The following is a 17,882-nucleotide window of genomic DNA, read 5'->3' on the forward strand; positions in this document are numbered from 1 at the left end:
GTTCTTTCCTTAGCATTTGCTTAATGTTTTTGCCCCAAATAGAAATTTTATTCCCAGAATCCCAGATTCCTAGCTTTCAAAGTGCTTTACTGTGCTGATCACTCTTAACTCTCCAAGAGCTGGAGAAGGGTACAGGCTAATGTTTCCTGTCAAGTAGCTACTTATTCTTCTGGTGCTTGGAAAAAGGACCTGGGTTTTCACGCTTTTGGTGTGCCATAACATATTGTGTATGTTACGACGTTAGCTGGATGGACCAGTTGCAGCCTTGTTTTCACCTGTGTCTCAGACTTTGTTTAATGAAGAAGGTTTTGCCTTTAATTAATTTGCCAGCAGGCACGAGTGATGGAAGTTATCCTGTGCCAGTGAACCCCAGGCTCTGGGCAGCTCATATTCATTTTTAAGATGAACTGTCCCTGTATTTGGGAAAGGAGCAGGTTTGAACCCAAGTCAAGTTGCAGAATCACTGTGTAAATAAAAGTGACAAGCATTGAACAAACTCTATCAGGAGCTGGTGCTTCTGAGGCTGAGTTGGCTGACCCTGTTGTGTGTGTATGTGATCCTACAGGTTGCAATTCCCCCAGTTGGCCCTGAGGCGGAGGTTGGGCCAGCTGAGCTGTATGTCTAGGCCTGCTCTGAAACTCCGTTCTTGGCCTCTGACTATTCTCTATTATCTTCTGCCTTTCGGTGCTCTTAAACCCTTGACCAGAGTGGGATGGAGGCCTATGAGCAGGGTAAGTGTGAGCAGGTCTCTACTTTGTAACAACCCTGTGGGCAAATGTTCTATAATAATGGAGGGCGGCTGGCCGCAAGGGGAGAGACTATGGTAGAACTGGTGACAGAATGGTGCTGATCATTGATATTAAAGCAGCGTTTCAGTTCATGTCTTCCTCTCCCTCAAGTGTCTGGTTTTTTTCTTTGTGGTGAAGCCTTAGGGATTGTGAGTTCTCCTTTCAGAGACCAATGATGAATTTTTTAGGAGCATAGAATTTGTGTATGGCCCCCTAACAACCAAGTTCCCAACCTGGGGAATCAATGGAAATAGTTGCATTCATTCAGACAGTAATACCTGCAAATATCAGAGCTAGGGCTAAGGCAGACCAAGCCTCTTACCTATCCTTCTTAATGGGCACATTCATGTGGTCTCTACTCTGCTGCAATTTTTGTGTGAAAATGGTTGGTTGTTCAGTTCCTTCTTGGGTGCCTGGAATCCTAACTACCCAGAGGATGTGCTAATGCAGGCACTTGGATTCATACTATGAAATTTAGGAAGTTTTAGTATATGGACCTGCACACATCTGACTGCAATGTCCAAACATCATCGAGACATTGTTACTCCAAACTTCTACAGAGGTGCTTGCTCTTGAGAGGGTGCCATTTTGATAGCTATCACATTAAACAGACAGGATCAGCTTGAAACTCTGTCACTTGCAAAAGTGAAGTACATATTTTCAGGCACTGCACCTGTTCCCAAGTTGTTGTGCCAGTTTTTGTGGTTTTGCAATCACATTTTGCTATTTAAAAAAAAAAAATTTCTCCTGTGACTGTGGGAAAACTGCACAAATAGGTGAAACTGTTTCTACAGGGAAACCGTGAAACTGACTCTATCCAAGGGCTATCAAATGTGCAAAGTAAACACACTAGAAAAAACAGCAATATTTATCTCTAATCCTTCTATAGTCCTAGTCTAAAGTGTTGCTTTAAACAATAGTTGATTTTAAAAGTTTTAGTCTGAAGTAAGATTAAGCTGGCAGCCTCTCTCTCTCTCATTCACTTAAATGGTTGAATTTTATTTGTAAACATCATCCATAGTACATCCAAAACTCAGAATACTGAACTAGTCTGAGTGGAGCATCATCCATTAGCTGGTGAAATAAATTTGCTTAATAGAACAGACTGGCTAAAGGACCAGCTCTCAGGAGGGGTCTGTTCATATTTATCGCTGCATTCTGCAAGTCCTAACATTGAGGGATACCCATATTGTAGAGAATAAATAGTGCCTCTTTCTCAAAGGAAAGAAATAAGACCCCTATTACTCACAGAATTGAGTACAGTACACAGAACAGCCACCCTGTTCCACAAACTTTTACCTGAGGTTTGGAGAAAACAGCTTCCTATGTAAAACTTATTTCAGAAGGCTCCAGTCTTCTCTCTCTTTGGGATTACAATATGCTCTTATGAGCAGTTTGGGTGATACAAAGTACTACAAACAGGTGAGTGTTTTTGGTTTTTTATTTTGGAATTTCCCAAACAGTAAGGCTTGGTGTACACACAGTTCTTGTACTGGTATAACTAACATTTGATTTTTGTTTTGTTTTGTTTGTCCGTCCACTCTAGTTACACTGATAGAAGCCCTAATGTGGACACAGTTATGCCAATAGAAAGGTGGAATATATGGATCTACTTTATTCCTCTTTCTGTATGGCAATAAGCTACATTGGTATAAGCACATTTATACCAGTATAGCTGTGTCCACACCAGAGGAGTTGTACTGCTTTAATTATACCAGTATGGTTAAAAGTAGTGCACCTTCTATGTGTAGACAAGGCATTTTATAATTCCAGAAATCGATAGTCTTGGGAGACGCACCACACTAAGCAGAGATGTATTTCTTAGTCTGTTTTCTTTTGGTTGTTCACAAAAATAAATATAGTAGTAATGTTTCGCAATCTCCAATTAGTGCTATAATAGAATGTCCCAAATGCACCACTTCTCTGTGAGCCTCCTGGGAGCAATTTCCACTAACTTGAATATGAAGGTTCAGCATCCTAGGGGAAGAGAAGTGCATGCATTATAGCTGCCCTCTGCCCTCTACTGTGCCTGGCTGGCATGGCTTCAGTGCTGTGATTGGAAGAATGGGTGTGTGCTTTTATTAGTTGCCTTAAAGCAACAAAAAAACAACAAAAATGATAGGCAAAATGGATTTTTTTATCCCTTTCTCAAAACAGAGGAAACATCCAAATTAATTGGTTTTATTTTCACTGTAAGAGTTTACATCGAGCTTCATCCTTACACATCAGCATGAAGACGAGGGAGGGGGGTAAAGTTCTGGTCTTGCTTTATTGAAGACTTCAGGGTAAATTCATCCTTGTTGTAACTCCCCTGAAATGAAGGGAGTCACAGTTGGAATGAATTGGATCCTTCCATTTTGTGGGGGAAGGGAAGAATTACTGAGAGCAATGGAAAGAACATAAATAGCATGGTGTAATTCCTTTCTCTTTAGGTTTCTCTGTACAAATCGGTACCAACACGATTGCTCTCACGAGCCTGGGGTCGTTTGAACCAGGTCGAGCTGCCCACCTGGCTCCGGAAGCCTGTCTACAGTCTATACATCTGGACATTTGGAGTGAACATGAAGGAGGCAGCTGTTGAAGATCTTCATCACTATAGAAACCTCAGCGAGTTCTTCCGCAGGAAGCTGAAACCCCAGTCCCGGCCAGTCTGCTGCTATCATAGTGTGGTGAGGAGGAGGGAATGAGGGGTTTGCAATGTTTATTTTTCTCCAGTGGAGCTACACATTGATGTGCAATGTCCCGATACTTCACCTTGGAATGTGTGCTATGTCTGTAGGCCAAAACTCAGAATATTGGGCTGGCCTGAGTGGAGTTGTGGGTCTGTACTCACCCCTTTTCTGTGTAGGTTGCTGCTCTTGGTTCCACCCCTATCTATCTTGTCAGTATGGCGACAGATCATGGCCCTAACTGAACTACTTGGTTGGGGTGGATAAATCCAATCTGACTGGTTCCAGGCTGTTAGTTCTTAATTCTTAGCTCTTAAATTAGTTTGAGTCAAGCTTTAAGTTAGATTCTATAGTTTTTCTATTATCTTCTGATCAGATTAATTGGTGAGCCTGTAACCTATATTATATAAACAATATTCATCTCCTAAAATCAGGCAACAAGGCGCTCTCATTGAAAGAGAAACCTGTAAGTCCCTTTAGTGGTCACAGCATTGGCATTCACTTTGAACAGATGATAGTCTTTCTGAATCTCACCTATGGGCCTTCCTATTTGCCTTTCTTGTCTATGAAAATATCAAAGGCCTGATGGAAGGAGAGGCGAGGCTTATCCATGTGGGAGGCGAGAGATTATATAAAGGGGAAGAAGAGATGTGGAATGTGGGGGTTGAAATGATCAGTGGGCTTATATTTCTGATGGCTAACCTCTTCTTGCTCCCTGTAGATCAGTCCCTCAGATGGAAAGATTCTGAACTTTGGACAAGTGAAAAACTGTGAAGTGGAGCAGGTGAAGGGTGTCACCTACTCGCTGGAGTCATTCCTGGGGCCGCTCACCAGCACAGAAGACCTGCAGTTTAGCCAAAGTAAGCTGCCTCCTAGTCTGTTTCTCTCTGTCATTTCACTGTTCCCTGTAATTTCAGGGAGGGGGTGAATCATAGCTATCTGCTGTCGTTGCCAGTAACATAGGCAACTCTGCTTCATTGTGGCTCAAACTGAGGAATAACATGTATCTGATGTAATGTTCCATGTTGGTTTCCTCTATCTCTTTAGTAACCCATCCCTCTCTTGCAGACTCAGCCTCTGATTTAGCCCTTTTCTGCACATTTTACATTTTCAGTTTGCTCAAATGCATGGTTGCATTGGGTAGATTATGGCTAACTTTAAGGTCTGTGACCATAATTAGGCTGCTCCTGCTGTGAAGCTGAAACATGCCTGGATGTTTGGCTAGCAAAGACTGACGCTGTAGAAATTACTTGATTAGACCCAATTTATGCAGGCGGCACCACTACATAGAGACTGATCTCTGCTCTTATGCTTAGGGAGGCTTCCTTCAGGTCAGGGCTGGGGCATTGTGAGGAAGCTTCTGCTGTCATTGCCTTTGCTGTGCCTGTTCCGTGGAGATAGAACTCTGACTTTAAGGCCCAAAGTTCTGGGGGCAAGATATTTTGTTAAACCTGTCTATGGGCAGCATGCCATAGAAAGAAGCCCTTTTGAAAGCTACAGGATTGTTTTTGTGATGTGTATGCAAATGCAACTAAAACATTTTGTAAGATGGGACCATACCACAAATTCTGTCCAGTACCCCAATAGTTCAGCGCTATCTTTGAGACACATTCTTTGAGACTCCACCTCAAGCCCCTGTTGCTTTGTCTGGGGAAGCTGGGGCACTTTAAAATTCATTGGATTCTTCAGGGCCTGGACTTCGAAGATATTTAAAATCTAGCTCTGTGTTAAAGGGACACAAGCTTTTTAAAAGGCTGGGTTCTTGGCCTTGAAGCACTACCTTTCAAAGATTCCTGTAGCCACAACAAATGGGCCTTCTGAAAGGAGATGTGCAGTCAGCTTGAATTGTCCCCAGAGTAGTAGGGAGCAGGCAAAGGAAGAATTCACAAGGCAAATCCCTCTCACTGCATGCCCTGTATCCCCCTCAATGATCCATGCATTAGCCACCAGTTTACAGTAAATCTTAGGGGTTAAGGAACCCTGTCAACTGAGCTTGGTGTAAAATGTAGAATTTTTTTGTAAAAACTAATTTACAAAATTTGCCAGAAGCCTTCTCCTGCAGCATTTACAATCTGAACATTGACACATCTGATTTCACTGTCCAAGCTGAGAGAAGTGGAAAAGCAACATCAATAGTGAGAAGTAATTCGGATTTCTGTAATTCTTCCTGTTTTAATAATCTAAGGGTTGTTAACACAGGTAAGAAAATGTCTGGTTTATAGTGGCAGAAGGTATCCTCAACACTGAAGACACTTCAAGGAGTTAATTCTAAGGCTGAGTCATTTCCTTACCCTGTGCCCTGAAAGGGATCTGCATGGCCCAACCAGTGTGTTCACTGAGGGTGGTGGTATGTTTGGAATTCTGTAGCCAATCAGATTGCTGATTCATCCATGCCAGTGAATGCTCCCAGAATCGCTGTGTGGGCTGTATTCAGTGCTCTGCTGTTAACACTGGTTTTCTGAGGACCATATTAGCACATTTCATGTTGGAGACTTGTCACATAATACATTCTCACAGATTTTTTTCTTTGTTCTTTTAACCTCTTTTCTCTTCTGTTGTTCCCCTGCAGCCTCATCCTGCAATTCATTTCAGAATCAGCTAGTCACCAAGGAGGGGAATGAGCTCTATCACTGTGTCATCTACCTGGCTCCTGGGGACTATCACTGCTTCCACTCGCCCACTGACTGGAGAGTGTCACACAGACGCCATTTCCCAGGTAGATTCTACTTCCATAAATAGGAAGGAGAAACAGAGCAGGTGTAAGCAAGGGGGTCACTGAGAGTTGTCATGTGTAGAGAATCAGAGGGCAGCAGTTTGTCATAACACATTGAGGATCATGCTTCCCAAAAATCCTGAATACTGTGCTAACAAATTTCAGGGCTTAGTAGCCTGCCAATTTAACTCAAACAATGGCCATTTCGGTAATCTTCAACATTAATTAAGAGTTGGAAAATGCCCGTCAGCATTTTGAGGGAGAAAGGGCATTCCCTACCCACCACAGTGAACTGCCCTGTTGCTAGTAAGGGAGAGGATGCCCTAGAGGTGCATCTGATTGTTGTGGATAACCCTGTACCTCATAAGACTCAGAGGTTGAAACTAAGCACAGTCACTTGATTTGAATTGGGATTATGGAGTTGCCTTCTCCTTTGCAGACAGTTATGGTCCTTAGTCCAGCAGATGGAAATTCATTTTTTTAATTACCTAGGAACAAAGAGAGGAGTTGGACTTGGTTTCAGATGCTATGTGTGAGAGAGAGACAAGACCTGGCAAGAAAGTTGATCTGCCAAGCTTCAGCCTGAAGCTAAGGTTTGTGGCTGAGTAAACCCTTTAAGCCAGGGGTTTCTTAGGGAAATACTGCCAGGAAATCATTGTAATAGAGCAATGTGAATAAGGGTACAGGCTGTAATGAAACAGTCTAATGCAGTGTGTGCTCTCCTGTATTGTGTGACAGGGTGAAAACCTTGGTTCTCATTGCAATTCATTTTCTTTCTGGATCCTAGATCCATTTATTAATCCTTCAAGTTTACATCTGGCCAGCTCTGTGACTCAGATCTGCAGTACTACAGAACCACTTCACACATTGCAAAGGGCATTTGAGAGACTGGTGGGGTTGGCTGGGGTGGGGGTTTTCTTTCTGTAGCTTTGGCAAGGCAGGGAGGAAGTCCAATGAGACTAATCCCTTAGATGTAAAGACTTTTATCTGGGTCCTTAGACTTTGAGCTGTTGTGTGTAGTCAGATCTTAGTCAGCCCCTGTGGAGCACTTCGTAATGCAGGCTCAGAAAGAGGCTTGTTCTGTTTTGAATTCATTAGGTAGCTGGGTTCCTCCTCTTTGCCTGTTTGGTGGTAGCAATGTTTTCAGGGCATGTAATAGTAAAACTGTGAACTCTGAGAGATGACATTAGGGTGAAATACTGTGGTCTGATCCCAGGGCAAAAATTAAACTAGGTTGATACACCATTTGTCGAGGGGTGTTAATCTGCCTTAGTATCTGGCATAAATATTTTCCCTTCATTCAACTTCTGTTGTTTCTAGGGGAGGCAGCAGGACCTCAGGCTTGCTGGATGATTGAACAGGCCTAGAAGCTAAAGAAAGCTCAAGTGTTATCTGCTCCCCACTTAGTGTATCTACTGTGCAGCTGGAAGCCTGGGCTGCAAAGCATACTCCCTGCTGCATTGTAGGCACAGTTTTTTTTTTTGCTACTGCCCAGCCCACGGCTTTACATGTTCACAGTGCAATAGCACCTCTGTGCATCTTCTGATCTTCATATTCTTGGTAATACTTAGTATTTGTCTCACTTCTTAGAAGTGAGCTTTAATCTGGCCCTTCTTTGTTGGTCTCTAAATTATTGTGCCTTAAATCTATCAGAATAATGCTGAAAGAACAAAGAATACTTCATCTTGCTCTTCCCATTTACTACAGGCTCCCTGATGTCTGTGAATCCTGGGGTTGCTCGCTGGATCAAGGAACTCTTCTGCCATAATGAGCGGGTTGTACTTACTGGTGATTGGAAACATGGCTTTTTCTCCCTAACAGCGGTAGGAGCCACAAATGTTGGCTCCATCCGCATCTACTTCGACCGGGTGAGTAGGACTCTACCAATCTGCATCCTGCCTTCGACGTCTCACTCTGTTAGTGAGTCAGTGGTACTGTATAACTAATGTGAGGAAAGAAGGCATAGCTGGTTAATTTTTTGATTTCCTCATAATTGATAGAAATCTTCTGAGTTTTAACTTTAGTTTACTACTAAGTATGACTATTGGCAGTACTGTTGATTAGACTAGTATAGTCTAGGCTCAGGATGTGAAGAGAGATGTCTGCTGTACAGATCTTTTCTTCTTCCACCTTGTATTTAACTCTATCTTGGTTGCTTGTTACTGCTTTGAAACTATGGCCCAGGCATAGGGAGTATACTAAAATCTACAAATCACATTCCTTTCTCTCCTGTCTGTGCAGGATTTGCATACTAACAGCCCATGTTACTCCAAAGGCTCTTACAATGACTTCAGTTTCATAACCAACAATAACAAGGAGGGCATCCCTATGAGGAAAGGAGAACATTTAGGGGAGTTTAACCTGGGCTCGACTATCGTTCTAATCTTCGAGGCACCCAAGGACTTCAATTTCCACCTCAAACCTGGACAGAAAATCCGCTTTGGAGAGGCCCTGGGATCCCTATAGAAACTACAAGAGGATTTTATACCCCAAAGGGACTCAGCCATACAAGAAAAATGTTTCACTAAATGGAAAATATCACTCAGCAGGACCTGGGTGAGGAAAATATTTGACAACATTGCTGTGTAAAACTGGGGTAGGAGTATTTGCCCTACATCCCATACCCATGCTGAGAGCAGTAAAATAATCAGATGATCCATGTACATATCAGGTACAGATGCCTTTAAGAATGTTGACCAGGGTGGTTTCTATCCCACCCTGTGCCTACAGTCTTTCACACTCTCCCCTTCAACATGTTGCAAACTAGTTACATTCATACAGAGCCTGTAGGTCCCATTGGGCTTGCCTACAATCTGGAGCTGCCCTGGGGAGGGGTGAAGGCAGAGAAATTAGCTATATTTAAAGGGACATTGATAGGTTGACCTAGCCCTAAGATTCCAGTTCTGTAAAATCTGGTTTTCAAACTTGCAGAGAGGGGTTTCCATGATGTTTAAATTTTCCAAAACACTCCCCAGAAGTGTCTAATGCAAACACCACAGTGTTGTGTGAAAGCATGGGAGCCAAGAAGTGAAATTGCCTAATCGACTTTCATTGCCCAACCTAGGTGAAATGCACTATGTAAACAAATGGCATCAGTGATGAAGCAAGTAAATTAGCCTCAAATTCTGTTCAATAACATACTGTAACAGGTATGGAAACTAATTTTTAAAACCTTTTTAACCTGACATTGTCCCTTTATAATTGGACTTTGCACTGTATTTTAAACCTGAAAACACTGTGTCTACATTCCATGTGGTTGAAGTTATCTTTTTGAAAAAAGTGTATTTTTTTAGCTTGTAGCTGTTACGGTTGCATAGTCTTCACCCAATCCATAGTTTTGTTTTTTGCCATTCCAGGCCTTAAGAATTTTTTGTTTGTATGAAGGGTAGTTGGTCTCTTCAGTCACCCAAAAACTATTGAGGGATTAAGCTTGTGACATAAAACAATAAGAGGTGGTTAAGGAGTCTGCACCCTTCCCACTGTATGGGGAGTTTCCATCAAGATAGAACTCCCCTTTCTGCATTGCAGTGCAGATGCAGCTAAAGTGTGTTGTCCTCTTCTGCTGTACGTGTGCTGCTGCTTATTGTGTTGTGTCATAACCTTCAGGATCTGTCATTGAGTTCTTGGTGGGGGAATTTCTCCATTTACAAAACAATTTGAAATACATCAGGGCCTATTTTTTAGTGCACGGAGTGAAGTGCCTTGGGCACTGACTGTGTATTAAAAACCATTATGGACCTTTTGGGGCAATCCAAGGTTGCTCCCTATGTGCACTAACTTGCTTTTCTATCCTTCAGTGGACTTGCAAATATTTGTTTGGCTTTTTTGGGGGGGGTAAGTTAAAACTTTTTCTTTTGCACTCATAGCTGGTATAGAGAAGCTGGGCCTGAGTGCTCTGCTGTGAAGAACATCAGTCTCTGTAAATTCATGCCCAAAGGGTTAGAATGGAAATGGTAACAACCCCCTTCATTAGTGTATGGAACATGACACTAAGAATAGGAGTTTTAAGCTTCTCATTACCAATAATGGGATTAACAGCAACTGGTGCCAAAAGGGTTGAAAGCAACTCACTTCTACTGCAATGTATTGCTTGTTCTTACTAAATAAATTCTATTTTGAGCCAAGGAAGCCTATTGCCTATAAGTGAACAGGACACCCAGGCTGTGAGGGAATGGACTAGCTTCTTATCAAACCTGACCCACTCATCTTCCTGAAACATCATATAATCTTCTCCCAGCTTCAATCTTGTGCATGACCATCCATCAAGGGAAACTGGTGTTTGCTTTAACCATCTGCCTGCAATTCAAAGGGGATCTTCTGAAGCAAACTTTTGGAATAAATTAAAAATCAGGCTCAGCACTGGATGCCTTTGATCCTATAAAGGAAAGTCTGCGTCCCCCTGCATGTGCTGGAGAAAACACAGGATCTTGTGGAAGTATGTGTGTGCAGGTAGCCAAGCCCTGTACACTTAACCTGTTAGTAGGGGAGAAAAGACATGCTCAATGTCTGGTAATATAGACTGCCAAAGGATCATTGTATGATCTTGACTATTTGGGCCCTCTCTAGGTTAGTGTAGGAGAGAACTAATCCTTTGGCTCCAAGAGTCAGCATTTCCTCATGTTAAATGGGGGCTGCAGCAGCTTAAAATGGCTCTTAGCAGCCCCCTACCTTATCCAACCCCTTAGTGCTAGGAGTTCAAAGCTCCTGTATTCATGCATCATAATGTTCTTGTTGCTATGAAGCAGATGAAGACAGACATAATCAGCCCTAAGGGTTAAAGCTATGACTAATTACCCTTATCCTTCAGGTGCTAGAGCCTATGTGAACAGAACTCTGTTGCACTAGGTCAGAGGAAGGAAGAATGAATCTCTGCCTCCACCCCTACTGAGGCCTACTGTGTTGAGTGTGGCCAAAGCAACTTTAAGCTTCTCAGCAGCAGCAGCGTTCACAGTATCTGAGCACCACAGTTAGCCTAACAGTGGATGAGAGAAGTTGCTACTGTTCATTTTAACATGACTCTGTCAGACAGATCCTTCTGCACCAGATCAGCTCTTTTTGCGATAGTCTTTGCACTGTGGAAAGTTGACTGGTTAGCCACTGGTCACAGGAAGTGGAAGCAGTGTTCCTGGAGAATACTAGAGTTTCTCCTGTATGGAGAATCCATTTAATTTTTCAACTGGAACACTATTTTTTGTATATCAGTGTATGACATATGAACATTCATTTAATTGCAAACATTTAAAAATAAGTTATCAGCATTGCTTAGTTTCTTAATTAGCAGGAGAGTTTAAATAGCTAAGTATTCATAGAGCCCAAGAGTATCTAGGGAGGATGAGGGCAGCTTTGAGCTGCACAGCAGCGGATCCTGTTTCTTGTAACAACTATGATAAATAAATGAGGCAACATCTCCAGTATTACTTTATAAAACAGAAAAGGAAAATCTCCCCCATGGATGCAGCAAGAGGAAATATACATTTAACTGGTAGTGGTTTAGCTTACTTCCCTTCACACATTAGGTCTATGTCCTTTATGACATCAGAAGCACATAATCAAAGATAGAAACAGCCAGCCCATCTTACCACTGAGCTTGAATAAATGTTCAAAGGTTTTAGACTTGTTACATATCCAAAGCAGTGCGAATGTCCTGCACACGGGTGATGTAGCTCTGCAGACAATGCCTTCCTTCTAGCAGCACTTTTGTGAGAGAGTTGATCTGCACCTCCAACTACAAGAGAAAACTGTTAGGCACCATTAGCAAGTTGGGTCTGTAAGAGTTCTGACTGCTGGTTGGTTGAACAGCAAGTATCAGAAAAACATGAATAGTTTAAATAGACTTTGTTCATTATCCGCTTTGGCAGCTACTTCTACTCTTTGTGCCTTATTTCTCACTGGCTCCTTGCTTGGAACAGTTTCCCCTCTTACCTACCCTGCTGTTACTAATCTCCCCCAATTGCCTCCTTGTGCCTTCAGTCTTTGTTTCATGATCATCCAAATTAGACTAAATCTATTCAGGGCAGGGCCCATTTCTCTTTGTAGTATCTTATGTTATAATTTTTACTCAGTAACCTTGTGGAACTGGCTTTCACACTACTACTTATCCACATACCTGATCCAGCTCTTCTTGAACTTGCTGCACAACATCTTGCTCCACTGCCCCTGTGGCCACCATACTCATTTCTAGCCACTTGTGCAGAATGCTTGCCTGCCGCCGGCATGATCTGAAGGAACAGGTTAAATAGTTCCTATTCTGAATAGGTTCACAGCAAGCTAGGGTGGGGCAGAGAAGGCACATTGTGCATTTAACTGGTTTTCATCAATAGTTGTAGATGCCCAGGACAATCATTGCCAGCATTAGATGCAAACATTGATGGGAAGTTCTGTGTCACTGGTTTCTGCAGATTATTTTATAAAAGGAAATTACTGCTAAAAGGCACAGTAAATGCAAACATGCAACACCTAACATGAGTGCCTGGCTGCCAGGTATAGGCATTGAGATGAAACCCAAGCTGCAGCACAGTTGATGGAAGACAGGTGGTAAGAGCTAGTTTAAAATAACTTTCTACACTATTCTAAAAAGTAGACATCAGACCCCCTGTAGGGAAAAAAAAACTAGCCTCACCATTGCCATCTAAAGGAGCCATTTTCCAGTCTTTGGGCTCTGGATGTTAGCAGGAAAATGGTGAGAAAAGGTCCCCTGGAGAAAAACAGGAAAGGTTGGGTGTTCCTTTACTGCTTCTTCCTTCCCTAGCAGTGGGTTCCCCCTTAAAGTCCTGTTCCACTCTGAAATGTGACTAAGTGGGATTGTAGGGTTATAGGTCTGTGTCTGATTAACTACTAACAAATGTCGTTCTAACTGTTGATTATACAAAATCAGGCTGGGAGCTGAGAGCTAAGATGGGGTCTTTCCTCAGAAATTCAGACTCACTGTAAAGAGTCTAAAGACTAAATTCCGACTCATTTATACTAGTTCAACTGCACTGACTTCAGATTATACCCTTAGTGACTGCTGTATGGCCATGCTTCCTTCAGTGGTTTGCCACTGGGTAACAGTAAACAATTGCCAAGGATGCACAAAAAAGTAATTCCCTTCAAGCTGTATTGACACTGCAGGTCTAACAGGAGTTAACAAAAAACCTACAACCCTTACTCTCTTAGGTCAACAGATGTGAATGAACAGGCCAAGGACACATCTGCTGAGTAAGGTGGTGTCACTTTTCAGAGCAGTACTGAATGAAATGCAGCACTGGACTAAGAGCACTAAGTGAGACTGGCTAAAAGGGACTTCACTACCTACTTGAGCTCCTGCTTGCTGTCATGGTAATGCTGCATTTGCTGTCCAATGTGTTGGAGCTCTGCTTCCAGTTGTTTCTGCAGCTCTGTTCCCTCTGTGGAATAGCCTCGCCTCCTCTCACTTTCAACTGAAACCAAACATAAAGCACACACCTTATGCTGCTGCTGAAGTACTGCCTATATCCTGCCTCTTCCTCTCTGGGAAACAGACAGGCTCATAGGCAAAAACTTGCCTCTCATTGCTACTTTGTGATATGCTGCTTCTGTTGTAATAACTGAGGCCTGACAGGCCTACCCCACTTGTGAGCCTAACTGTGGAAAGGTTTACAAAGTGATCCAATCACCTCTAACAATAACTGCTGGTGAGAAAAGGCAATGAAAGTTCAACTCAGCCTATTGCATAAATTGCTTCTGACTCAGCAAAAATTAAGACAGACTGAATTAATCTAAAAGGCCTTCTGCTATAACTCAAGGACTGTGTTGAGATCATGTCTGGTAAATAAGAAGTGTGGAACTGGAAGTCAAACAGACCAAAACTGGTGTGTTGGAAATTAGGCCTAAGGGGTGAGCAGAACAAGGAGAACATGGGCTAGTTTGCCCATTACTTGACTTTTGGGGTCCTTTTTAAAAAAAAAAAAAAAAAGAACAAAAAACTGCAGGGGAAAGATCAAACTGGGAGATGGGTTAACTGAAGGGAGCAAGCTTCATATTATGGCTTCCACCCCCCTCATTTCCTGGGACCTCAGGATCCATCAGGACACCATGGGGCCTTCATTGTCCTGACCAGTCAGAGAGAGGAACACAGACGACATCGCCACGAGCTTTGGCTAAATCCCCCATACCACCTGAGGTGTAAAACTGGTTCCTGCTTTCATCCATTTTCTCATGTATCATTTTCCTTCCCCACCTTATTTCTTCTGTTTTCTTTTGCCCTCTGTCTACTGAAAGTCTTGCTCAGCCTGTCAAGGCTGCCTCTTTTGCAGCAGTGCCATGAGCCTGTTACCAGAGGGGCAGCTAAAAGCAAAGCCCTAAACAGCCTGATGCTGGTACAAGTTTGCCACATGCTGAGCCTGTGTTTCTCCAGCAGTGAGGCTGCAGGTCACAGTCAGCATCAGAGACAGAAGCTGTGTTTTCTATCTTTGCTAGTCTTCTCTCCCGTTGTGTGTTTCAAGGAAACAGGATCAGAATTTAAAACTAACTGTAGCTCCTGCCCTTCTCAACTGATTTTCTCTATTCTCCCCTAAAGGACAAGTTATTACTATCAAAAATAGGGGTGGGTGGAGTCCTTATAAAAACACTCTACAGCCAAAGGGAAAGAGAACAAGGGACATTGTTAAAATTAAAGGATTAATATTTTTACATACATTTCAAATGCTTTAACTGTTTTGCATTTTTCTGCATCTTTAATAAAAGGTTTTTAATGGTGTGTTTGGCTGAGATCTCTCTATTTGAAATGCTGAGCCTTGTTTGACTGTTCAGTGTTGAACACTGACAGGGTTAAGTAAACAACTGTGACTCTTTGGGCCTATTTATTCAATCAAAATTGACACTCCCCACCTTCTCCAGCCTCTCTTCCCATGCTAAAAGTACAACGGTTCTTCATCTGCAACTGAAACATGACTCTCAAGAGCATGGGCCAAGATTTCCAACATCTAGTACCTGCAGAACCTATGCTAGTTACTGATAATCTGACTCACTCCAAATTCAGTTTGCACACACATGAGGAGTTGTTGGGCCCTTCAATATATGGCTTAGTAGCACTAAGGATCTGTGTTTGAGTTCTGATCTGTTAATAATTTAACATGCTTTGGACCAGGAAAGACAAGCAGCAGATACACATTGCACAATTTACAGTAAAAGGAAGCACCTCATCCCAATCCTATGGAACACTTAGAACCTGCATCTCATGCCTCAAAATTAAAGGTAGGCCCTGCCTGTAGTGCAGACAGCCACTTTGAACTGCAGGCTGCTGTGTTCGGATACTACCTGCCTGGTAGTGTTCACTAATTTGGTATGCAATCAAAACACTGCTGTGATGAGCACTGTAATGTGACACTTGCTCCCCTGACCCTCCCTCTCCCTCCATTTGGCTCTCTCTTTCCTTATACCCAAAGCCTTGGGTTCAGCTGCATGCTTGACCTTTCCTCCCTAGCCTTACTCTTTTTGGAGCCTTCTGAGTGTTCTTAATGCTTTGGATGGTGAGCAATACTCCGCAAAAACTGTGTTTTGCATCAGTGAAACTGTTCCTCATGTTATGTGACATCTTCTGTAGCAAGTTCTACCTTTCTATGAGGTAGGGAGAAGTATGTATTTGGGTTATGCCATATGAACTCCCCAGCATTCAAATAGGTTCTGCTCTTGCTCTCTCTGGCCATGCTGGGCCCAAGAGGTTCCCACCTTTCACTTCTGGAGAACCTGTCTCCTAATTAATTCTCTGAACACTCTGTGCATAGAAAATTGCACACTTGTATCTTTCCTTCAAAAAACTAAAAGACCAACTCCTTCCTCCCCAAAGCAGAGACAGGGTGCCTCCAACACACAGTCAGCTCCCACACACTAGTTCAATGAGCAGGCAGCTTTGCCTTTTCCCCAGTCCAATCTTGCACATATTAGGGGAGGCTTTCGGTGCTGCCAGGTCAGTGGCTTGGGGATGGCTGCTGTAGTTTAGAGCTGAGAACATACCTGCAGTTTTGGACCTGCTCTCTTTTCCTGTGACATCTTCAGCCTGCAAGTTTGGTTGCTTCCACTCCTCCTCAACAGTGGTCTGTTGAGAGTCTTGGAGAAAAGTTTGCAGGTGACCCTTCAAGAACTGATTTTCATCCTACAAGGGCAGGAGTACAATAAGGTGATACAAATACAGCCATATCACCTCTCAGATTGGCCTTGCTTACCAGAATCCTCACAGGGCTTTAAAATAGGACTCTTGTACATGGCCCAAGATACTAAACCCCCCTTCCACTGAGGGGGACCACTGCACTCACTTGGGTGTCCACAGGTGCCTGCAGTCACCCTCGCTCTTTACATGATATTTCATGAGGTCAGAGCTTTCCCATCCCTTCTAGAAGGGTAAACAACAACTCCCTTTTGCAATGGAACAGAGGAATCTAAATGCTGATCAAATGTTTGCAGAATCCCATTCCCCCTTCCCCACCTCCCTCTGTTTGCTAAAGAAACCTGCTGCTGAGTTTAGTCAGTTTCAACTAGATTTCATCTGGCTGTAGCTACTCTGAACCCTTCAATAAAGCAGCACTCTCAGATTTCAGTACCTAGTAATGGAAAGATATGAATTCTAGTGCAATACCACATGCATGCACTAGCCAAAAAATGAATTGTTGCTTCAAATCATCACTGTAGTGCCTGGCAAATGGAGGAGAAAGGATTGATGTGCATTTGGAGCCTATCTAACTTGATCTATTAAAAAGGCAGAACCAGGTGCTAGGAGAGGCACAGGCCTGCTCAGCCAAGGAGGTGGGGAGTCCTGGAAGAAAGTTGGATAGTAAAGCAGCAAGCTCTGTGCATCAGCCAGCTCCAGTTGCTCAGTATTCTGCCACGTGAAACTCACCATTTCTGATTCACATCTCAAACGTGGAATGAAGGACGAGGGAGGCAACAGCACTGGCTTTGGACTTGTCCGAGCGGGAGGACATGTGCCATGTGTCCAAGATGGTACACAGGGTAGAGGGATAGGCACAGTAAGAGGGCATGAAGAGTAATTAGTACTGTCCAGCTGGAACAACTTATTACAACTGCTTTGCTCTGTCTGAGTTGAGGCAAGTAAGGCCCCAGCCTGAGCAGGATGTTTGTTCACAGCTGTTTGTGGCAAAGGCACCTCTGATCCCTCCAATCTGGAAAGGGAGAAGGGTTTGTTACTTTCCAGCCAGCCCCATATTCTCCTTTATATTCAATCCAGAATAACCAGAAAGGGAACACATAATTATGACCATTCACACTAGAGTAGGCTAGTCCATTGTAAAGAGTTAGACAGCCCCGTAAGCCCCTGAAAAACACTATATGCCAGGGTGTCCAAACTTACTGACTCTCTAAGCTGCATACAACAAATCTTCAGAAGTTTGAGAGCCGGGGTGTGCTACTGGGCCTTAGGACTTCTGCTCTGCCAGGCGTGCCTGCCAGAGCTCAGGGCTACTGCCCCGTGAGGCACATCTGCTGAAGCCCTGAGACACCACCCTCCCTCCACTGCTGAAGACTCAGCAGGTGTGCCCTGTGGGACAGAAATCCTGAGCCCTAGCAGGTGCCTCCCATAGGGCAGAAGCCCCTAACCTCACCACCCCGCCATGGGGCTGAAACCCCAAACTCCCCACCCTAGTCTGCTAGGTGGAGAATGCGGGGGTGTTGAGGACTCTGAGCCACACTTTAATTGTAAAAGAGCCACAGGGTGGCCACCTCTGCTATATGGATTGCTTA

At 43.4% G+C, this 17,882-nt stretch overlaps 2 protein-coding genes across 8 annotated transcripts in view; one reads left to right on the forward strand and one right to left on the reverse strand.

Annotated features, from left to right (window-relative positions):
- Nucleotides 1-14,886, forward strand: part of PISD (phosphatidylserine decarboxylase) — a 39,899-nt gene extending 25,013 nt beyond the window's left edge. For 2 of the 4 annotated variants that reach the window (XM_067550062.1, XM_067550064.1), the window contains exons 2-7: nucleotides 566-731; nucleotides 3,221-3,457; nucleotides 4,179-4,317; nucleotides 6,027-6,173; nucleotides 7,878-8,038; nucleotides 8,412-14,886. In XM_067550062.1, the coding sequence (XP_067406163.1) occupies nucleotides 566-731; nucleotides 3,221-3,457; nucleotides 4,179-4,317; nucleotides 6,027-6,173; nucleotides 7,878-8,038; nucleotides 8,412-8,636 (1,075 nt within the window). In that variant the 3' untranslated portion in view covers nucleotides 8,637-14,886. The remainder of the gene's footprint in view (nucleotides 1-565; nucleotides 732-3,220; nucleotides 3,458-4,178; nucleotides 4,318-6,026; nucleotides 6,174-7,877; nucleotides 8,039-8,411) is intronic. The other 2 variants (XM_067550065.1, XM_067550063.1) reach the window with 1 other exon arrangement.
- Nucleotides 11,576-17,882, reverse strand: part of SFI1 (SFI1 centrin binding protein) — a 52,846-nt gene continuing 46,539 nt past the window's right edge. For 3 of the 4 annotated variants that reach the window (XM_067550046.1, XM_067550045.1, XM_067550049.1), the window contains 5 exons: nucleotides 17,023-17,305; nucleotides 16,143-16,281; nucleotides 13,465-13,588; nucleotides 12,277-12,388; nucleotides 11,576-11,908 (listed from right to left, as the gene is read on the reverse strand). In XM_067550046.1, the coding sequence (XP_067406147.1) occupies nucleotides 11,720-11,908; nucleotides 12,277-12,388; nucleotides 13,465-13,588; nucleotides 16,143-16,281; nucleotides 17,023-17,305 (847 nt within the window). In that variant the 3' untranslated portion in view covers nucleotides 11,576-11,719. The remainder of the gene's footprint in view (nucleotides 11,909-12,276; nucleotides 12,389-13,464; nucleotides 13,589-16,142; nucleotides 16,282-17,022; nucleotides 17,306-17,882) is intronic. The other variant, XM_067550048.1, reaches the window with a different exon arrangement.

The sequence above is a fragment of the Emydura macquarii genome, unplaced genomic scaffold (assembly GCF_026122565.2).
Source record: "Emydura macquarii macquarii isolate MOO-44397 ecotype Brisbane River unplaced genomic scaffold, CSIRO-AGI_Emac_v2 contig_1254, whole genome shotgun sequence".
NCBI lineage: Eukaryota > Metazoa > Chordata > Testudines > Chelidae > Emydura > Emydura macquarii.